The sequence below is a fragment of the Cannabis sativa genome, chromosome 8, assembly GCF_029168945.1.
Source record: "Cannabis sativa cultivar Pink pepper isolate KNU-18-1 chromosome 8, ASM2916894v1, whole genome shotgun sequence".
Lineage (NCBI taxonomy): Eukaryota > Viridiplantae > Streptophyta > Magnoliopsida > Rosales > Cannabaceae > Cannabis > Cannabis sativa.
The window spans coordinates 30,006,160-30,027,609 of record NC_083608.1 but is presented as its reverse complement, the minus strand read 5'-3'; the positions used below and the strand labels follow the sequence as shown (position 1 = coordinate 30,027,609).

Genomic DNA, 21,450 nt, shown 5'->3' with positions numbered 1-21,450 from the left:
TAGGGAGAAGAAAAGCTTTTCTATTTTTATTAACCTCTCTAGTTACAAAAAGGATGGTCACACTTCTCCAACTTCCTACAGAAAAAGATGAGAAGAGAAAGAGAAAAGGAAGACTAAGGGAAAAAAAAAAAAGATTTTAACCCATAAACAAAATAACAAAATAAGGGAACTAATGAAAAAGAAAATGAAGCAAAAGCATCAAATCCCTCCACTAAATACAAACATACATTTGGGCATGTAGAGGTCGAACCTACCTAGTCAGAAAATTGAAAACCCTCAAGTTTTGAGGCAGCTGGCTTATCCAAAAACCACACCAGCTTCCCTTTTGTTGGCTGCACCATCCTTGCAGGTACCACTATGCAATCTGGTCCAACATCATCAATTGCCAAATGTGCAGCTTCCGCTTTGTTTTCGCCAGTCACAACTATAGCCACATTGGATGCTGAGTTGATGACCGGTAGAGTGAAAGTGATCCTCTCGGGTGGAGGTTTTGGGGAGTCTGTAATGAAAGTTACCCATTCATTATTCTCATCGAGCACTGAATGATTAGGGAAGAGAGATGCAACATGACCATCCGAGCCCATTCCCAGAAGAACAAGGTCAAACTTGGGACAGTCACTCGTATCAGACACACCAATTACACGAGACTTCACCAACTGACGAATAACAAACTCATACTCACTCGCAGCCTCCTCTGCTGAAACAGAATCATTGATAGAATTCACATGACTTGGAACAATTGGCACCTGCAATGGAAAGCAGGTTAGAGTAAAGATGATGGTGACACCATTAAACAAAATACTATATGACTTAAGAAAAAATTAATATTTGTTAGAATTTTTACTAATGCTTATTTAGCTCTAATATAATTTAACACACAAGCCCTATTTCTGATCCTTCCTTTTAATTACTTTATCATTGCAGGGCTCCTCTGATTCGAGATATGACAAACATGCAAAATTAAAAATGACTTGTTCATTGCTTTACAAACAGAAAGAAGAAAACAGCAATTTTGACATTTGAGTTGGTCGAAAACGGATGAACACTCATCATTCCCCTTAGCCAAAAATAATATAAATCAAAGGTAGGGTCACTTGTTTTAACTTTTGATGGGACACCTAAGAATTACACTCTACTAGTGTGAAGCCTAATAAATTAGCTATTTCTGTCATGTTGCTGGGTTCCACATTAGTTCAACTGCTCCAATTCAATGGGTCTAAAAAAAGGTTATCTACCTGATCTAAACTATACTAGTCCATAACCACAAAATTTAATCCTCACCATAATGGTTTTATATTATTGCATATTGACATTCTGCTCTTGTCACTCAATTAGTTTGATTATGTAGGAAAATTGAGTTTATAAGTTAAGACAGCACAAAAAAAAAAAAAGGGTCAAGCCTGCAACTTTCAAATAAGTAATAACTAAATGATTAGAAACTAAGTCACGTTGAGTCTATTTTAATTCTATTCACTTAAAAACAAATTAATTGCTTCTTCAAAAGTCCCAAGAATGCTTTAATGCTTTGTCAGCAACTTCAACCTATTTAAATCAAGCAAACGGAAAGTACACTCACTCTCCCATGAATCAAACCCAATCCATGAAGTTTTTCAGGAGTGGATATAGTGGTTCATAAAGCTCATACCTAACAACTTTACTGCTATCAGTCTCAGATAAATTTGTCATATCATGTAGACAGACATTCAACCACACACATACACAACTAAATTCATACCTCACCAACCAATTTACCATTATAAATATTGTCATCTAAGATGAAATGATTTTGTGAAAAAACAGTCTTATTTTGCTAATGAAAGAGGGTCTACATGTAAAAGAATCAAAAGTTGAAAACGAAATTTACAGCTAACCCAAAGTAAATTACATCACAATAGAACTCGGTGAAGTAAAATCTCTAAAGGGAAGTTCTGAAGTTGCTATCTGGTATTTGTTGGAAAGTAGCTATCTGATTTGCTTAATCTTGAATAAATTTACAGGACAAGAGTAGATATACTGTTGACATGATTCTTTCCTCTTTCACAAAAAATAACAAAATTTGAATACCTTCCAAAGTGAAATGGTCTGCAATACAATATTTTCTAGCAAAACATGGTTGATGAGAGATTTGGTGAGAAAATCATATCTTAAGTCACTTAACCTCTTTATCAAGAATGTAGAATGGGAATAGAGATCTCAGCCAATTTGGGCTAGCTTATTGACATTACCAACTAAATCCCATATGTAACAACACCTAAACCAGCTAGTTCTCTTTGAAGAGTAATGAGGTCATCCTCTCTTCTTTTTTTTTATACCAAGTTTTGCACTTAAAGAGAGATAGAAAACTGAAGAGGAAAAAATAAGAAGAAGAAGAAGAAGATGAAGAAGAAGAAGGAAGAAACCTTGGAGAAAAGACCATCCTTGGCAAGTTTATAATTGCTATCAACATGGTTTTTGGCCACAACACGCTCATCAGCCCATAATATATACCATTTGGTCCAGTCTACAGTCTTGTTATAAGGAGCTTCACAGAGTTTTCTGTTTTCCATCACAAATTTAAACGAAAACACCAAAATCACAAAAACAAATTAAATCAAAGTAGGAAATGGAAGGCATTGATTGAATATTGATACCCCATTAAGCCAATGAGAGAACCACCAGATAAGGCCACAGCAAAGACACCCCTCTCCTTCACTGACGTCTCTGATAATTCAGCTATATAGTCTGCCAAATCAGTCCCAAGCTCATCCAGATTTTCATGAATCCTCAACTCCTTATCTTTATTACCCCCTAAAAGAGCCATATTTTACACAACTTCACACTAGTACAAACAAACAAATAATCAATCAACCAATTTTTTATAGATGTAACCATCAAGTTTTGGTATAAATCTTTCAATTACAAAATTGAATAAGATATGAAGAAGTAAAGGAGTATTATTGGCAAGTATATTCACAAGAAATAGTTGAGTACAAAACATAGAATGGTCATGCTATTTCATCTTGTAGGCGTTGAACAATATTAGGGACCTATATTCTGGAGAATTTATTACTCTCCCGGTGAAGATTACAATTTCAAATCGATGAAATAAAAATAACTTCTTTTTTTTATTTATTTTTTTGAAATAAATTCATAAAAGTCACTGTAAAAATGGTCTTATTTCGAAGAAAGACCCCAACACAACAAAATACAAAGGTTGATCATAAACTAGAATCAAAACCAAACAACCATATTCAAGTTGAGAGTTTCAAATCAAAAGAAGAGAAACACAGATCGTGAAACAATCTCAATTTGCATTCCATCAAAGGGTGAAGTTTACAAAGACACACCCACACATACCAAGAAAAAGAAAAAAACCCCATGCAGCTTAAGACTATTGACAAAAGTGCTGTAACAAGAAAAACAATAAATAAGGGAAAAAAAAAAGGATGGTGATTCTTACAAAGAAGAAGGCAAGAGGAAGAGGAGAGAGAGGTGGCAGAGAGATACTGAGGAAGATGAAAGATGGGTATCAACACGAAATTGGTATGTATTATATATATAATATATCAAATATATCTCTAATCCATTTCAATAGATTATTATATGAACTTCACTATAAGTTTAGAAGAATTTACCTTCTGGGCTTCCACGTGCATCCAATGATCGTGACAAAACACACAGCACAAAATACTCTCTCTCTCTCTCTATCTTTCTCTATCTCTCTCCTCTTAAAGTAAACGGATAGAACTAGATAGAGAAAAACTAATTATTTGTTTAATAATCATTAAAAGAAAAACATATTTAACTCCAAGACTTTTTTTTAAGAAAAAAAAAATCTACAACATCCCTTTGCTATTTCATCTTGTTCAAAATCTCTTAAATGAGAGGAAGAGAGAAAACTTAATAGGCTAATTAATGGGAGCATTTTGTTACTCACTCTGAGTTAAAAATAATTAGTAAATTAATATTTTTTTATTAGAAGTAAGTAAATTATTATTATGATCTATTTTTTTTTTTTTTTGATGAAAATTATTATGATGTGTTTGTATACACTTTTTTTTTCTTCTTTTTGGAAAACAAAGAATTCAGGGGGAAATAAAGTCGTGATAGACCAGCCAAACACCTGTCCAAATTTGCTACTGACAATTGTGCAATTGGGTGGAGCTTTTTTTGTCTTACAAGTCCAGTAGTACAGATTAATGTTACTGAATAAGGTAGTGGGATTTCTTTTTCTAAATCATAATATACATTAAATAACTTGGAAGTGCATAAATATAACTTTTCTCTCACACTCTCTCATATAAAAATTAAAATCTTGCTGTGTTCATTTAAGTTTTGATTTTTTTTCTTTCTGGTTGTCTCCCCAAAACCAGCTACGTCTACACTTTTCATATGTTTTTCTTCATTTATTGTGTCTTACCTTTACCCCAATCTCACCTTTCTTGATTCCACATATTCGTCCACTAAGAGAGGCTGTACTGTGTAAATATGCAGACTCACTGAGACACAATTGTACATTTGCCAAGGCAATGAATTGAATAGATCCATTGATATATTACATTCTATTATATTCAATATTTTAAAGAAATTTTTACATGAAAAATCCTTTTTACTCACTTTATTACATAATTACCCTCACACGCCTATTACTACATTTATACTTACAAACTTATTTTTATTACACATTTACCACTTACTCATCATACCATGCATACACGTGTTCTATCCCCATGCATCATCAATCAAATCATACTCTCTTCCCTCTCTTTTTTCATTTTGTTTTCATTTCATTTTCTATTCTTCATTTCTGTTCTCTAAGTTCATTTTGAATTCAAGTAACCTCCATTAACCACCCATAATTTATCACGTTTTTCCCTCTTATTTTTGGTTTATCCACGAATTTTCAACTTCCTTTTAGCCCACGATTTAGCAACTGTTTTTCGCTCTCTGTTTCATTTTTTTTCAATCTTATTTATACCATGGCAATCACTCGGTCATCTTCATCCCCTTCTCCAGTTCTCAAAAAGAAATCAAAAATGGGCAAGAAATCTTTGGCCAACAAATCCAAGGGTAAACGCCCAATCATTGATGATTTTGATTCTGATTTTGAAGCTCCCATGCCGAAGCGTGTGAAACCCACTTCTTCGAAGAAATCGAAGCTGAATTTGGAGGAGTCCTCGCTTCCAGAAATTTCTGGGAAAAAATTTCAAAAATCTATTACACATTCTGAAGATCGGACTGAGGTTGGTTTTTAGTTTTATTTTCGTTTCCCCCTTTTCTTCCATTTCTGCTTTACCCAGATTTTTGGCGTTTTCATGTTCATTTTGCTTTGTGTGATTTTAGGGTTTCATTTGCGCATTTTGTTTCATGTTTTTAAATTTTTTAGTTATTTATTGTTGCTTTTGATCTTTCCATTTGATTCTGGTCTGGGTGTTGTTCTTTAATTTTGTTTTGTTTTCTTTATTTTTAGTGTTTTTTTGTGCTTACAGGTTATGTGTTTTGTTTTCGTTTTTGGTGTTTTCAATCATTCTTCGTTAGTTTCTTTTCAGTTTTTTAATAGTTTGTTACTGGTATGTTTTGATGTGTTTTCGATTTTCATTAGGTTTAGTTGTTTGCTGTTATATTTTAGATTTCAAAACGATTTTCAAATCTTTGCTCTATATTTTTCTATAGTTGTATATGTTTTTTAGTTTGTTTGTTGTTTTAATATAGTTTTGTTGTTCTTTTTATACTGCATTTTTCGATTTCTTTTAGGGTTAGTTGTTTACTGTTTTTTATGTTTCCAAACGATTTAAGGTCTTTCTTGTTATTTTTCGTGTAGTTGTTTGCCATTGATAGTTTGTTTTTAGTTTGTTTGTAGTTGTATTACAGTTTTCATACTGTTTAACTCAGGATTTATAATTTATATTGGCCCTTTTTTGTTATGTTGCAGGTTTGGGACTGTAAATTTAGTCCTTCTGATTTTTACAGATCTAAGTGTGTGTGCACCAGTGTGTATTCTGTGATAAATAATATTAAAAACACTTTATCTGTTAATTTGATTTCTTTGTTTCGTCAAACTCAGTTTGGGCATTTGATGGATATGTCTGAGATTGTTTTTCACCCACAAGTCGTTCATAGTTTACTACTAAGGGAAGTTTTACAGCCTAATCCTAAGGAGTTTTGGGCTAAGGTTGCTGGCCGTTGCATACGGTTTAGTGCCGAAGAATTTTACCTTATTTCTGGTTTAGATTGTTTCGGTGATTGCAACAAGTTGTTGTTTTCACAGGAAACAAATCAATTGGTAGAAACATGTTTCCGTGGTGTAAAAACTATTGACAACAAAGCCATTGAGGATGCTTTTTTGGGTAGTCGGTGGGGTTTGGATGAGTCTATTGGTTTGAAAATGGCTGTTTTGTATTTCATTCAGTGTTTTCTTCTTAGCAATACTCCTGACAAAGAAGTGTCTAGGTTTGTTCTAGATGTAGTTGATAGCGGTCGGTGGGATGAGTATTGTTGGGGTAGGGAATCATTTGAATTGACAATTGACTCATTCAAAGGTAGGATTGAGCATGGGATCATTATGAAAAATAGAAAGGCAGAGAAGGGAGGCCAATATGATGGCTGGTATAGGGCATTGGGATGTCCTTGAGTTTTTACTGTTTGGTTTTATGAATGCTGTCCTGCAATGTTGAACTCTTTCTGTAAGAGAGTTTCATCTTCTATTCCCAGGATTCTGAACTGGAGCAACACCATCGTCACCAAAAATCCAACCCTTCGAGACTTGAAGGGCAAGATTTTTGATTTACCTTTGGAGAAGGTACTTTACGGTTTCTTTCTTGTTTTTTTCCGTTTCTTTTCGCTTAATATATGTTGTTGTTTTTTGGTTTTTCCAATTGTTTTAATTTTTTTTCATATTATGTTTAATTATGCCGTTCGATTGAAGATAAAAAACATGCGTCCTGCGATGAAGAGAGGCGGCGGCTTCAACTTGACGCGTCTATTTCTCGATGAATCTATTGATGAACGTGGTGTAGCGAAGCAATCCTTCGAGGGTGGCTCATCTTCAAAGAAGTCGATTCGGCGGATATTGATTGGATGAAATCTAAGCTGGAGATGCTCAGTTCGAATCAATCATCATTGGCCGAGGACTTCATTTCGTTGAGGTGTTTTGTTGATTTTAATTTCAAATCCGTAATGACTGTAATTAAGGATATCCAAGAGAAGGTTAATGCCATTCATCGTCGTCCTTCTGACGAGGTATTTATTCTTATTTTATTGTTTAAGTTTTTTTATATTTTTTTTTGTATAGTTTCTTTACTGTTTTATTTAAGTTTCATTTATGTTGGCTGATACAGGGAAAGTCATCGGATGAATTAGTAACTCAAGATTCTGATGATGATCCTGATGATGATGATGATGATGATGATGCCGAGGATGATGACAAGCAATTGCCACGATCCGTAAAATATTGATTCCGACTCCGACGATGGTGGTGAGTTGGTTAAAGTTGGTGGGGATGCCGATGATGCCGACAAGGCCGTTCTTGCCGTCCCTTCGCCGATGTGAATCCTTCGAGGATGTTGGAGGGAGTGATAAAAATGTTAAGGATGTTGAGAAGCCGAAGGGCGATGAGTCTCGATTGAAGGGGGACGATTTCTTTGATGGATTGAGCCGGACTTGTAATAGATGATGATCAAGTTGTGTTGGGTGGCTTGGAGGCCGTTGCTAAAATCAATGTAAGTTTACTTTTAATTGTTTTCAAAAAAACTAGGTTTCTTTTTGGTTGCTCATTAGTTTCTAGTATGTTTTGCAAGCTGTTTTAATGCATTCTTTATTTTTTAGGTCCCCGCACCCAATCCGTATGTTGTTGGTGAAAAGTCGGATGCCCTTCATACCGATGAAGAAACCGAGGATACCGTCTCGATACACCTCGTTGGATAAGAGGAAGCGTGCTCCGCCTTGAAATCTCCATTTGTTGATTTCGGGTCCGTCGATGTCGGGAGCACTCCAATGGAGCTTATGTCCTCGTGTTCTCGGTCTGCGGGGATGATAGGGATTTCAAAATGGTGACTTATGTGAAGGGCCTTTATGCTCTTAATGATGCTTTTGCTGATCCCGTATCTACCGAGATTGAGGCAAAATTTGACTCTTGGATTGGTGAAGGATTGCTTAAACATCCCAGGTGACTGTTTTTTATTAAATCTCGTTTTTGTATTATTTTTTTTTCCAGCTTTATTCCCGTTTTAATGCCGTTTTTTTGCCGTTTTTTTTGTTGTTGTAGGCATTATAATTGTTATGAATACGGCGCAAAGAAATTTACCCCGGTTTTAGGCTAGGTGTTGATTATGTTGAGGATAAAACTTAGTTTTACCATTTGGCCACATGCGACATGTTTATGAACGACTCGGTAAAGTTTCCAATTTATATTGTACTTATGGTAGTTTGTTTTTAGTTTCTTTATAAATGTTTTTTAGTTTTGATACTACATTTCAGTTTTTTACAGTTGTTAAACCTTTTCATTTGTGTTTCTGTGTTGTTTTTTTTTCTCAGCATATGAACACCATATTCTATTACCTTCGAAAAAAAGGTAAGTATTCTTCCGCTGTGACGTTGAATTTCGCAACCACTGATTGTCTTTTTGATGATTCCATCCAAGCATTGTACCACAAATTTAACAAGGCCAAGTCAATGAAGACTAAGATGTCACACATTCACGCTGCCCACCCAATTGCGCATTACATCCGAGGTATGCGCATTCCCTGTTCCAAGCCTTGGTATGAAGCCGATCACGTGCTTTTCATCATCAATTTAAGAAGGGAAAGTCATTGGGTTTTGGGCGTCTTGACGTGCACGAAAGGACGTTATTTACGTACAATTCTTTGAGAACCGCGAAGATGAATGCCGCAGCTAGGAATGCGATGAAGGCTTATTCCGTGTTGCTGCCTTTGTTTTTCGATTTACTTGGGTTCTGGAAGAATAGAGCACAAGTTCCTGCCTCAGTTTCTGACCCTACAGCTCCATTCAGAATCGTGGAGCTTAGTGGTCTTGCGTCTCAGCAGAAGAAGTGAGTGTTTCTTTTAAGTTTCTTTTATGTTGTTTTTTAGTTTCTAATCTGTTTATTTTTTCTCTATGTTTTTTAACAAAGTGATTGTGGAGCATATGTTGCCGCCTTTGCTGAATTCTTTATACACGGAAAGGATGTCCCGCAGACTTTGACATCGAAGTTTATCGAACCCGACTTGCTGCACTTTTCTACTCGTACGGACAAAGGAAAATTGACGAAAGTATTGACAGCGAGGATGAGAAGCAATCCAAGTCTTCTAAGGCATCTAAATTGAAGAAATAGGAACTTTTAATTTGGTGGCTCTATTATGTTATTTGTTGAATCTATTTACTTGACAAGTTTTAGTGTTGTTGTGTGTTTAAAACTATGTAGCTGGTTTAAAACTTTTAGGATATTTGACATTCACTCCTTATAATATCTTTATTGTATAGGTTTGTATTTCCCAAAGTTGTGTGTTTTTTTAATTGTTCAAGTTCTTATATACGGTCGCACAACTATGGAGAAACTATTAACCAACTAAATACAAACTATGTTTTCATTTTTCCTAAATAAGTGCTATGAATGTATATTTATTCTTCGTATTCCGTTAACTATTTTCCCTTGTTCAAGTTATGTTTTATCAATTATTGACTGATCGCCTTTAAAACTCGTAAAGAATAAGTCATTCCGTACTTAATATTTTACAAAGGGTCGCAATCGTAACAAAACGATTTTGAAACTATTAAAAAACTCGTTTCAAATTTCATAAAAATGAAATCCCATGTATTTAGAGCATCACAGATCAACCTGTTTGAATTTGCACACAAAATTAAACAATTCAAATATTTCATATGTATCTATTTTATTGCTTGATTGTTGCATGTCTTTCGATTGTGTCCGTGTTGTCCACATTTGCCGCACCTGTTATGTTTTTTTGTATCCCATTCGTATAAAAACCTTCGTTTCCTTGGTCTTCCGCATCTTATTTTTTGGTTTGGTGGCGTAACAATGATATCTTTTATGTTTTGTGGCACATCCCAAGTTGTGTGATTGTGTACGGATATGTTGAGCCGCCGTATGTTTCAAGCCATGTTCGCGTGGTGTAATAACCCGAACGTAGTTGTAAACATTCAAGTTCATCTCTTTTATAACGAAGCGCATGAGCACACGGTAACTCATCAAGTTGGAATCGTTGCAACCGCATGTTTTCTCTTTGAGGTTGATGACCCATGATCCGGTTAGTTCAATGACTTCGAACATGGTCTCGTTTATTGGTTTTACTGCGGATTAAGTGTAAAGCTCGTTAATATGTATGACAACGAAAAACAAACTATAAAGAAACTAAAATGCAACTAAAATATTTAACATGTCATTACATTTTCTCGTCAATGATTCCACAAAGTTGTCGACTAATTTCTTTTCTCGCCGTAGGTGTTAAAAATGTTGTTGTTTTCTCGTGCTTTTTTCCCCGTTTGTGTATGTCCATTGTTGAATCAATGCTCTCAATGACTCCATCGTTGTTGTGATTGGTAGCTCTCTAGTCGCCAAGTTTGCCGCATTTAGAGATTCGGCAATGTTTGAAGTCATAGTTGAATACCTGTTGTTTTTGCAAAGTGGTATCTTGACCATTTGTGGTATCCAACTTGTTGTAAATATGGTCTTACACGGATGTCCAAGCCGTCCAACTCGCTCATATGGTATTCAAATTTCCTCTCGTGTATGCTGCGTGCGGCGAAGAATGGTTTATCCAAATTTTGCTTGCATTCTTCTTGAAGGTTGCTTTTAGGTTGCTTAATGTGGTATACACAATAGCAATGTGTGATTTCGGAAATACTTGACAAGCCGCCTTACTTATGCTCTCATGTCTATCCGAGATCAAGCATTGTTCCTCTCTAATCCCATATGTTTCTCTCACTTTTGTGAAAAACCATTGCCATGAGTTGTTGTTTTCTCGAATCCACAATGTAAAAGCTAGTGGAAAAATGTGCCCATTTGCATCCCGTGTACAAGCGAGAGAGCGAGTGTACCTCCATATGTTGATTTAAGGAAAGTTCCGTCAACAACTATTATAGGTAATTTGCATTTCTTCCATCCTTTTATTGATGCATCCAGTGCGACAAACAAGTACTTGAAGCTGTTGTCATCCTCTGTTTCCATGTGCACTATTGTTCCGGGATTAGTTTTTTGCAACATGTGCAAAAAACCGGGCAGCGACCTGTATGATTCGTTGGCTTTTCCTCGTAATTCTTCTTGCGCGTGCTCTTTGCTTCTCCATGCTTTCATGTAGTTCATTCTGACCCCATACTTGTGTTTCATTTCTCCTCTGATGTCTTGTGGCGTTTGAGTTGTTTTTATGTTGGTGAACCGTGGCTTGATGTAGTTTCCAATCAATTTCGTTGTAGCTTGTCTCTTGTCGGCAAATCTGATGTTTAGATCACAAGTGTGTATCACCTTTCTGTCGTACTTTCGAATGATGAATGACTTTGTTGGCCCGTTTCTGGATGCTGTTAGTGCCCACTTGCATTTTGGATCCAAACAACAAATCTTGTATGTTCTTGCACATGATTTTTTAACTCTGAATTGGAAGTTGTTCCTAATTGCATAGAAACCAAGCACGCTCTGCAGTGTTTCTTTGTCTTTGTATATTTGTGCTTCTTCTATTTCTGGATGATGCGGATCTGTGATTAGTAGTTCGTCATAATCTGTGATTTCGGTTCCTTTTTCTCGTTGTTTTCCAGTTGCTCAACCATTTCCTCTGCCACAAGTTTTGCATAGTCCATGAAGTCAAAACTTTCTTCCCCAAATTCCGGTACTCTTGCTTCAATTATATGTTGTTGATTTGTTGAGTCTTCTGTTGTTGCTGCATTGTATTCGATTGGTTGGAAGGCGCTTCTATGTGTAATTAATGAATTGTCATTTCCAAAGAATGTTGCATCGATGGTTGTTGTTGGGTTGTTGATGACATTCACACACATTGGGTATGTTGTGAAGTCGGGGTCTTTCAGTTTGAGTTGTATGTAGAAATGCAGGCTTTGATCATCCTTTATCCTCAATGGTTGGTATCCTTCCTTCACTTGATATTTCAGTTGCAAAGCAGTGTTTTCTTGGTTGCATTCCAGGGTATCTTTGAGTTTCTGTTGCAAATCTTCATAGTTACAATTGGCAGAAATGTAGTGTCCACTGGCTTCATAATTTTCATAATTCATTCGATCATCGAATTTTCCATTGTAGAAGACTAGGAATGGAATGTCTTTCCTTTCCTGTGTTTTTGCAATGGTTATTAGTCCGAGGCAACGAATTTTAAAACTGGTTTTATTATGTTATGAAATAGAGTACAAACTTACTACTATCTCTGTTCCTTTGTTCAAGCATTGTATTTCCTGTCCAGATTCCTGATTTTGCCATTTTTTTGGTAGTTAATAAACTACAAAGAAACGAGAATAAAACTATTAAGAAACTTCATTTAAATTTTGGGAAACTAACCATTTCTCAAACTGTTCTGTACTCTATCTTTTCCACAATAAATTCCTGCAAAAAACGTAATGAAACTATTATTAAATGATTATGCAACTGTAAACCAACTGAAAAACCACAATTATATCCCCAAAATTACATAGTTATTACGCATTGTCATTTTTCATCATGTTTATTCGAATCAGATCGATTTACAGCTATTATAAAACTAATTTGCTACCATTAACATATATCTTACCTTGTATATATGCTAGCTCTTGGTACTTGTCATATAACACTTCTTCATGATTTCGAAACCATTTTCAAACGATAATGCAACTGTAAGCCAACGCAAAAAAAAAATAAAAAAAAGTTATTAGTATCCCTTGTTTCCTTAATCATAATCAGTTCTTGTTTATTGGTTTTTACCATATGTATTGCCTGTTGCACACCATTGAATCAACCAGAATGCAACTAAAAATGCTGTGTATCATTGTTGAAAAAAAAATTCAGTTCATACCTTTTTTTTGGATTTGAGGGGGAGCTCCAGATCTGTTCAATACAGATTTACATTGCTTCAATCTGAATTTTCGACGATCGTTTGAGTGATATTGCACTATAAAAACCGAAATCAAATGTTGAAATTCAGTTTCTCCACGGTTGTCCTGCTCTTTTTTTAAAAAAAATTTCTGTTTAGATCGTTGGATTTGTTCGTTTCCTATTGAAATTCGACGGGATTTACAGTTGTTTTACGTTCGATCTGGTTTCATTCTGGTTGCGTGGCCGACTGCATCGATGGAGCTTCATTCATCCTCTCCGTTTGTGACGTGCGGCTGAAGGTAAGGGCAAGTGGTATTTTTGTAATATTTTCATTTTGGGCTGTACAAATGTTCATTGGGCCGGCCCACAGTATTGTTGTAATATTTTTCCATTTTTAGAATATTCCTATTTTTTTCCCTATTTTAAAAGCAAAAAAGAGATGGTTGAGGAAAGAGGACTAATGTCTTTCTCGGTATTAAAAATCACACCTTTACTTTGTTATAAATTTATTTATTTAGGCCATAATTATATGGATAGGGTAAATAGCTATAAGTACCCAAAGTTTTGAGTTTGTAAGCGGCATAAACCCAATAATTTTTTTTAGTGGCATAAGTACCCAATGTTTGTAAAATTATAATTTTTCTCTATTTTCGTCATTACAGACTCCGTTTTAAATTTATTAAAAAAGATTTTGAAGTAACTGATACTATATATTTTTAGTCCAGACCAAATAATCTAAAATTTGGGTCTTATATGTGTCCTGTTTAAGATAATAACAAAGTTTGTACTGATGAAACTGGATGAAAATTACAGTTTTATAAACATTGGGTACTTATGCTACTAAAAAAAATTATTGGGTTTATGCCGCTTACAAACTTAAAACTTTGGGTACTTATGCCACTATATACCCTCATATATAATATGTATTGAGTTATTATATAAATAATTAAATTTATGTAAAGTTTATAGTTTAAAGAGATAATCACTACGGACCAGAATTTTTATTTTGTGGGAGCTTATTTATTATTAAAAAATATTTATACCTATATTATAATCACTCTTATTAGATTTATTTAATTTTGTGGGAGCCTTTTTTACTATTTTAATCTATAATTCCATCCACTATGACAACATAATTTGTTGCATGTTATGAGGCATCCAACCATGATATACGATTGAGGAACTTTGTCACCGGGCTGCTCATTGTGAATGGAATTGAAAGACCACTTAAGTTGTATTGTGACAATAAATTAGCTGTATTGTATACAAACAAAACATTAGGAGCTCGACGAAGTCAAAATATATTGACATTAAGTTCCTTGTTGTAAAAGAAAGAATACAAAGTGGACAGATTTGTATAAAACACTTTGGTAAAAACTCCATGATTGCACCCCCTTACTAAGGGTTTTCCATCCAAGGTCTTTTATGAGCACACTGTTCGTATGGGTATTTTAGAGTACGAGGATATCTAGATTCAGTGAAAGTTTATCTTCATTATTCTTTGTATTTTTATTTGTTATATGAAACTTGTGTATTTAGATTTTTTTTCTAATCATAAATTATGTTATTCAGTTTATTTTACTTTGTACATTAAGCTAAAATTTTGATCTCTATAAAGCAAAGTACGACAAATTAAAAATTAACATGAATAGATCACTGTGCATGTAATTTCCATACCATATTATTATAATTGATCTATGTCATTTACCTTTGTCAACATATATGACCGTTGATGGGTTTAGTTGTGATTGATACAATAAAAATCGCATTGATCCTATGTTGATATAGTTAGTAGATGAGATTGCACATGCCTACAGTTATGATGATAAATTTATGAGCTCAATAACGTTAACACATTTATATGCATACATATGTGGCCCAGTAGAAGATTGTTAGAAATTTATTTATTTAAGGTCATAATTGTATATATAAAATGTGTGTGAGGTCATCATATAAATGAGTTCAAGATATGTGGTCTATTTTAGAATAAAACTTATGACTTAAAAGCATGATTGTCATGATTTTAATATGTGGATACTATAAGGACAATTTTTAATTTGCTGAGGAGCTAAATAAAAATAGTCAATAAATATTACTAACTGTTTTGACAGTTAGTAATACAATAGGTAATGGTCCTCAATTTACAGTATCATATATTTTCATTCTCTTGAAATCCCATCATCAAGAGACAAAGATTCCAAAAAAAAAAAAGATTTCACTACAAAATTAGAAGATTATACCATTTCAAAATCAATTTTATGGATTCGGGTATGCTTCTGTTAATCTTTGTTTTATTATTTAATTTCTCATAATTAGAGCTAAATACAATTTATGTTTTCCAACACCACTTATAAGTTTTCCAACATTACTTAGTCCTTGTACCTTATAAGAAAAATTATGTAGTGGTTGCTATAGCTTTTTCTTTTCTTCAATCTATTTTTGGTTTGTCTAAAATAAAGTTTGTTCTTTCTCTTTCTTGTAAAATGAGTTTATGCCATTTTAATCTTAGGAGCTGTTCCTTTAATTATAGAAAGCATACTTATTACTTTATGTCACCTTTCTTTGTAATTTGTATAGAAGATATCATGTCACCCATCATTTTTTTTATTTTCTCCAACCTCCACCGCCACCAAAGATAAATATACTTAAATTATTATTATTATTGTTAAACCAAAATGATGAATACAGTGTATAAATATATAATCACATTAAGAGAAGTTTGGAATCTCTAGCTATCAAAATCAAGGGAGAGTGTCCAAAGAAGGGATTGTTGATTTTCAATTATTTATTTCTTTTTGTTATTAAGGCCACACAACAAAGAGACTAAAGCCCCATATAGTGACAAACCACAGTTTCAAGAATCTTAGCATTATCAAGCCAGAAATACCAATGGGGTCTTATATTGTTTACTACTTTTGGTGAAAACCAGAGAAGCAGTAGCTATGGACCATTGCTTGTTTTCCTTTGCTTACATCACCACCTTTTGTTTAATTTTATTAAAAATAAAAATAAAAAAGTACACCTCTTATCATTCTCCTGAATGATCCCACATTCACATTCAACTAATTCTTGAGACTAACATCTCAACTTTATCACTTTAAAATAACAAAATTTAGACAGAAAACTTTTTTATTTTTTAAATGAAGAGTAATCTTTTTTAAATTAGAGCATTGCTCCAAACAACACACAACAAATTGAAGGAAAAATTACCCTCATGAAAATGCCGATTACATAATATCAAGATTGTCTAGTGAGTAACTCGATTAGCAAATCGTATAATAAAATATAAAGATATATTATTGTGAAACTTAAATATGTCAATTTCTTCTAAGTAGATTTTAGGAATAAAACTTGTCTAAAATTGTAGAAAGAAAATCAATAAACACATGGAATTTACAAGCTTCATCCGACCTTAAAAATGCATTCTAGGCGATTAGTGCTTGAGTTCTCCTGATCAGGATAATAATTTTTCCTATGAATCAATCAATCTACAGTATCCAAATCTGACTACAATTTCTAAATAGTAATCCAAAAATTAATTCATACAAAGATTACCCTACAAACTTGATCACCAATCAAGTTTAATCGTCTAAGTTTCCTTAGACTTTTAAAGCCAAGATCTCTTTGCTTTCTCACAGCTAAAATCCTTTCAATAACTTAATTTGAACTCCCTTCAGATAGAAACAAATCATTGATTCTCCTTTAGCTCTTGAAGATCCAACAAAGAATGACTTGCAAATAAACCAAAAAACACAAAGAAAAAGCTATACTCTAATAGAAAAAAAAATAACAAGAGAAAAACTTTCAAAGAAGAAGAGTTAGTTAGAAAACAGTTAATCACAAATTATATACTAACAATTCTACTAAAACAATCTTAACAGCTGAATAACTAACTAAAGACAGCGGCCCATTATTCATATGCCAACTAATGCTAACCTGTCAAAAATAAGCAAACACCAAACCCAAAACAACCAAAAATCCGAATGAGACTAACAACCAGTTAAATGACCAAGCACACATAATTTGCCAAACATGACAAACTGGATCTTACAATCTCCCCCTTGACAAATCATACATAACGAAATTATCAAAGAGACAAGACAAAATAAAAGAACAAAAAAACACCACAGCCAAAAAGAAACAAAAAAAAAAAAAAACTGAAAAAACAAAGTTCCAACAAGAAATTCTTAATACCAATAGAATAGAATAAAAGATTCACAACTAATCACAAAAAAATTACACTTAGTTATTGGTATGCCTAACAACTGTAAACGACAAAACAACAGACTAAAACTACAAGATATTAACAATGATAACTAACTCCCCCTCGGTGAGCATGATTAAGCACCATCTTCCAGTGAATCGACAACATCAGACACAGACTCCCCCTGGACAGTGGTTACATTTGCTGTAGCAACGGGAATTAAATCAAACCCCCTAGACAGGAGTAGTAGGAAATAAAGTCAATTCAGTGGACATGGGAGCGTGCTTTGGAAGCTATTATGAGGAACCAGACTCAAACTGAGCAGCATCTGGAGATGGCATAGACTCCAAGGACTTAAGAACCTTAGACATAGCATTGAGCACATTGATGACCCCTTATTCAAACCTTTTGTGGTGCTGTTGATTTGTAGCATAAGAATGAGCCACGCCTTGAACCACAGAATATAATTGCACCTGCCAGCTAGTAGAGGATAAACTTGAAAGAGTAACTGAAGGCATAGCAGACAAAAAGGGAACCTTAGATGGACCAGAATTGCCCAGTGGCATGTCAATCACAGATAGAGGAATATGCGTATTGAAAATTGATTGAAATGATTTTTCATTAGAGGGAACATGCATAGTAACATCCTGATCAAGTGTGATTGGATGACCTCTCATAACCAAATGTTGCACCACACTAGGATAAGACAAAGTATGCTTATCCCCTTTAGCTTTAGCACAATCCACCATTTTAGTGTACATCAAGGTAGGAAAATCAATGGAGACACCAGTGCCAAGAGCGAAAAGAAACTGACCAATATTATAATTCACGTGGACACATGGGAATTGGCCAACCAATTTGACATGAAAATTTTATGAAGAACCCGATATGTAAAGACCGCTTAGTTTAATTTGGAAATTAGCAGTTAATTATGATTAATTATGAAATTATTTATAGATATTTAAATAATTATTTATGTTGTTATATTCGATTCCTGAATGCATTTTTATGTCATATAGTGAATTTCATAATTTTGCATTTCCGGTGCCCGGTAACATGGAACTCGGTGTTTGGCTCAGTAGAATCACAACTTAACGTGTTAGTATATTGGGGCAGTTTATTAGACATTGGGAATGTCGGGATTAGTCGAGAATTTAAAATTTTCCAAAATACCCTTTTAGTACCCTTTATGTTATTTTAGTGTGGAGGGGCAAAATGGTCATTTTGTCCCAATGATATTTTGTCCTTTAGTGGACTTTATGTTGTGAAAATATGTGATTATGTTGGTTTATTATTTGTTGTGTTGGTTGAAATGAGTTAATAAACTATTACTTTATCCACTTTTTCAAAAAAATAAGAAATTGAAAAAAGAAACATCTCTCTCTATCTCTTCAAACTCTCTCTCTCTCGTTTTTCCCTTAAGAACCCAGCTAGGGTTGGTGATTTTGCTGCTTCATCTAAGGATTTCAATCTAGTTCTTTGTGATCTTTAATCTAGGTAAGGTTCTTAGCTCTTTCCTTCTTATTTTCTTGATTTGTAAGAAAAGAAATCATGCATGTAATGGAGTTTAGTTGTTGTTGTGGCTGTGGTTGTTTGTTGTTGATTTCTGAAGTTAGAATATGATTTATTATGTTGTTTGTTCCTTAGGGTCTAAATAGCAGGTCTGGAAGTTTTGGTGTAATTTGGGGTTGATTGGAATGAGTTATGAATTTTTGATCGTTTCCTACTCTGATCCGGAATTCCGGTTCAGCAACCGATCTACCGGTTGGGTTCCAAGAATTCCTAGAACCGGAATTCTGGTTGTAGAACCAGTCTACCAGTTGGGTCATTTTTGGGAACCCTAGTTTTTCCCATTTTTATGTTGTTTAGGGTATTGCCATGCTTTTGATCGATAGGAAAACTTCTAGTTTCTAGTTTAAGTCCCTGGGAAGTGATTTAGCATATCACTTATCAGTGTTGTGGTTATTATGGTTTAGGAGCCTGTAAATCGCCGTGCAGTTCGTTCCACTCAGGTTGACCGGCACACCTGAATTCGGAATCGATGTAAGATTAGTATAACAGTATGCATATGTATTACATGTTTAGCGTGCATGTTAGGAAGCCTGTTAGATTACATTAGATATGTATGTTGGCTTTGTACCATCCAACCATATCACATCGGTTAGGCTAGAGTATGACTAGCAGTTGGATTATGACCAGTGTACCGAGTATAGGCTGATTCTAGGGTTGGTGGTACTGTACTGTTTGACCGTATCACATCGGTAAGGCTAGAGTATGACTAGCAGCTGGAGTATGACCAGTGTACCGAGTATAGACTGATACTGTAACACATCGGTAAGGCTAGAGTATAACTAGCAGCTGGAGTATGACCAGTGTACCGAGTATAGGCTGTTACTTTGTCAAAAGTACCGTCGTACGAACATTCAGGACTCAGTATCGTGTGGGACACGGCAGTTAGGGTTGTGGTCAGGGGTATGGGCGTCTGATCATAACCCGGGATTTATGTATGATTATGATTATGCTTTTCTTACTGAGTCTGTTGACTCATAGTGCTATGTTTATGTGTAGGTAAGGGCAAGGCCAAAGCTGAGTAACCGTGAGAACGAGCCGATGAAGATTGTACATGTCGAGGCGGTTAGGCCTGGAGCGTACGATCCTCGAGACAGCATTGCTTTTGTAGTTAGTCGCTGGGCGACAAGTATTTTGTAATAGACAGTAAACTTTTTATAAAGTATTTTGTAAATGGGATCCCAAAGTATTTTGTATGAATTATTATATAAGTTTAATTAAAAGCAAAAATTTTAATTAATCACGATTTCCATAAACCTCGTTGATTAGCAACAAGCTGCACAGTACGTTTAAAAATCATGTAATACGCCTATGCTAGTTAGGATGTTACATGATAGAACTCAAAGAGCATAGTAACAGGAAGTTCCTTTCCATTCCACACAAAGTCAGGTCTACTAGTGATTCCAGCCTTAATTTCTTTAAAAGATGGTTTATATTTATTAGTGAAGGTGAGTTTAGCTAATTGAGGTGGTTTCAAGACAAGACTAATGGTAGACGGGGCACAATGAAACCAAGTACCCCGAATGCAAGCCTGATACATGTATTTATTTTTCTCATTGATAATATACTCATCCAAATTAGCATAAAACTAAAAAGATCAGCTAGTTGAGCATTTGTGGATATATGAGAAATAGTTTAAAGTTTGGACTCAACTATTTTTCTAATAAAATGATATCGTATTTCAATATATTTGGTCCAAGAATGTTGTACATGATTTTTTGACATGTTAATAGCACTTTTGCTATCATAGAAAAGAACAAGAGACTCTTGAGGAAAACCATAGTCGATATGCATTTTGTTTAGCTAGATAAATTGAGTGCAACAGCTTCCTGCAGCTATATATTCTGCCTCAGCAGTGGAAAGAGATATAGAGTTCTATTTCATTCTTATTCACGACACAAGATTGTTTCTAATGTAGAAACAACCTCCAAAGGTACTCTTCCTAACATCCAAACTGCTAGCCCAGACAGAGTCATTGTACTCCATAAGAGACATGTTAGTATCTCTTGAATACCACATACCAAACTCAACAGTGCCTGACAAATATTTGAAGGTGCATTTTACAACAGTAACATGAGACTGTTTGGGAGTGGCCTGATATCTAGCACACAAGCCAACACTAAAATATGTATTAGGAAAACTGGTTGTGAGATACAATAAACTCCCTATCATACCTCTATACAAGGTTGGATCTACATGTTTCCCATACTCATCCTTGCTAAGCTTAGTTGAAGGACTCAAGGGTGTAGGGCATGCTTAGTTTTATATAATCCAAACTTGTCAAGTATTTTCTTAAGGGTAATTTGCAGCATAACCTCCTTAATTGGTGAGATTTTTGCAACTAACCCCCAATTCTAAAATTTTTGTGGTAAAACCTCCTAAATTCAAGTTTTGTTACCACTAAGCCTTTTCCATCCATTTTTTGGTGTTAAGTGACAGGTTGGAATGTCTACGTGTACACAGTGTACACGTGGCACAGTTTAATTAGTCCACGTAATAAATATTTAAAATTAAAATAAAAAATTAATTATTGTAAAAATAAAAAAAAATTATTTTTCTTTAAAAATTAAAAAAAAAATAAAATTAAAAAATTTATTTTTATATTCTTTTTCTTTTTATATTTCTTTTTCCTTCTTCTTCTTCTTTTATCCTCACGCCTCAATGCATTCAAGAATCAACT

The 21,450-nt window shown here is 34.3% G+C and overlaps 1 protein-coding gene across 3 annotated transcripts; it reads right to left on the bottom strand.

The window, feature by feature from the left end:
* On the bottom strand, positions 1-3,835 carry LOC115699917 (probable 6-phosphogluconolactonase 1). 3 transcript variants are annotated; one of them, XM_030627462.2, is made up of 5 exons: positions 3,615-3,835; positions 3,440-3,485; positions 2,631-2,787; positions 2,400-2,535; positions 1-746 (listed from the first exon to the last, which is right to left on the bottom strand). In XM_030627462.2, the coding sequence occupies exons 1-5, from the start codon at positions 3,633-3,635 to the stop codon at positions 255-257; spliced, it is 852 nt and encodes a 283-aa protein (XP_030483322.2). In that variant the 5' UTR covers positions 3,636-3,835; the 3' UTR covers positions 1-254. The 3 variants fall into 3 exon arrangements, with proteins under 3 accessions (XP_030483322.2, XP_060958735.1, XP_030483323.1); XM_061102752.1 differs by having other exon boundaries at positions 2,631-2,818; positions 3,615-3,829; XM_030627463.2 differs by lacking the exon at positions 3,440-3,485 and having other exon boundaries at positions 2,631-2,818; positions 3,615-3,829.
* Between the last annotated feature and the right edge of the window lie 17,615 nt (positions 3,836-21,450).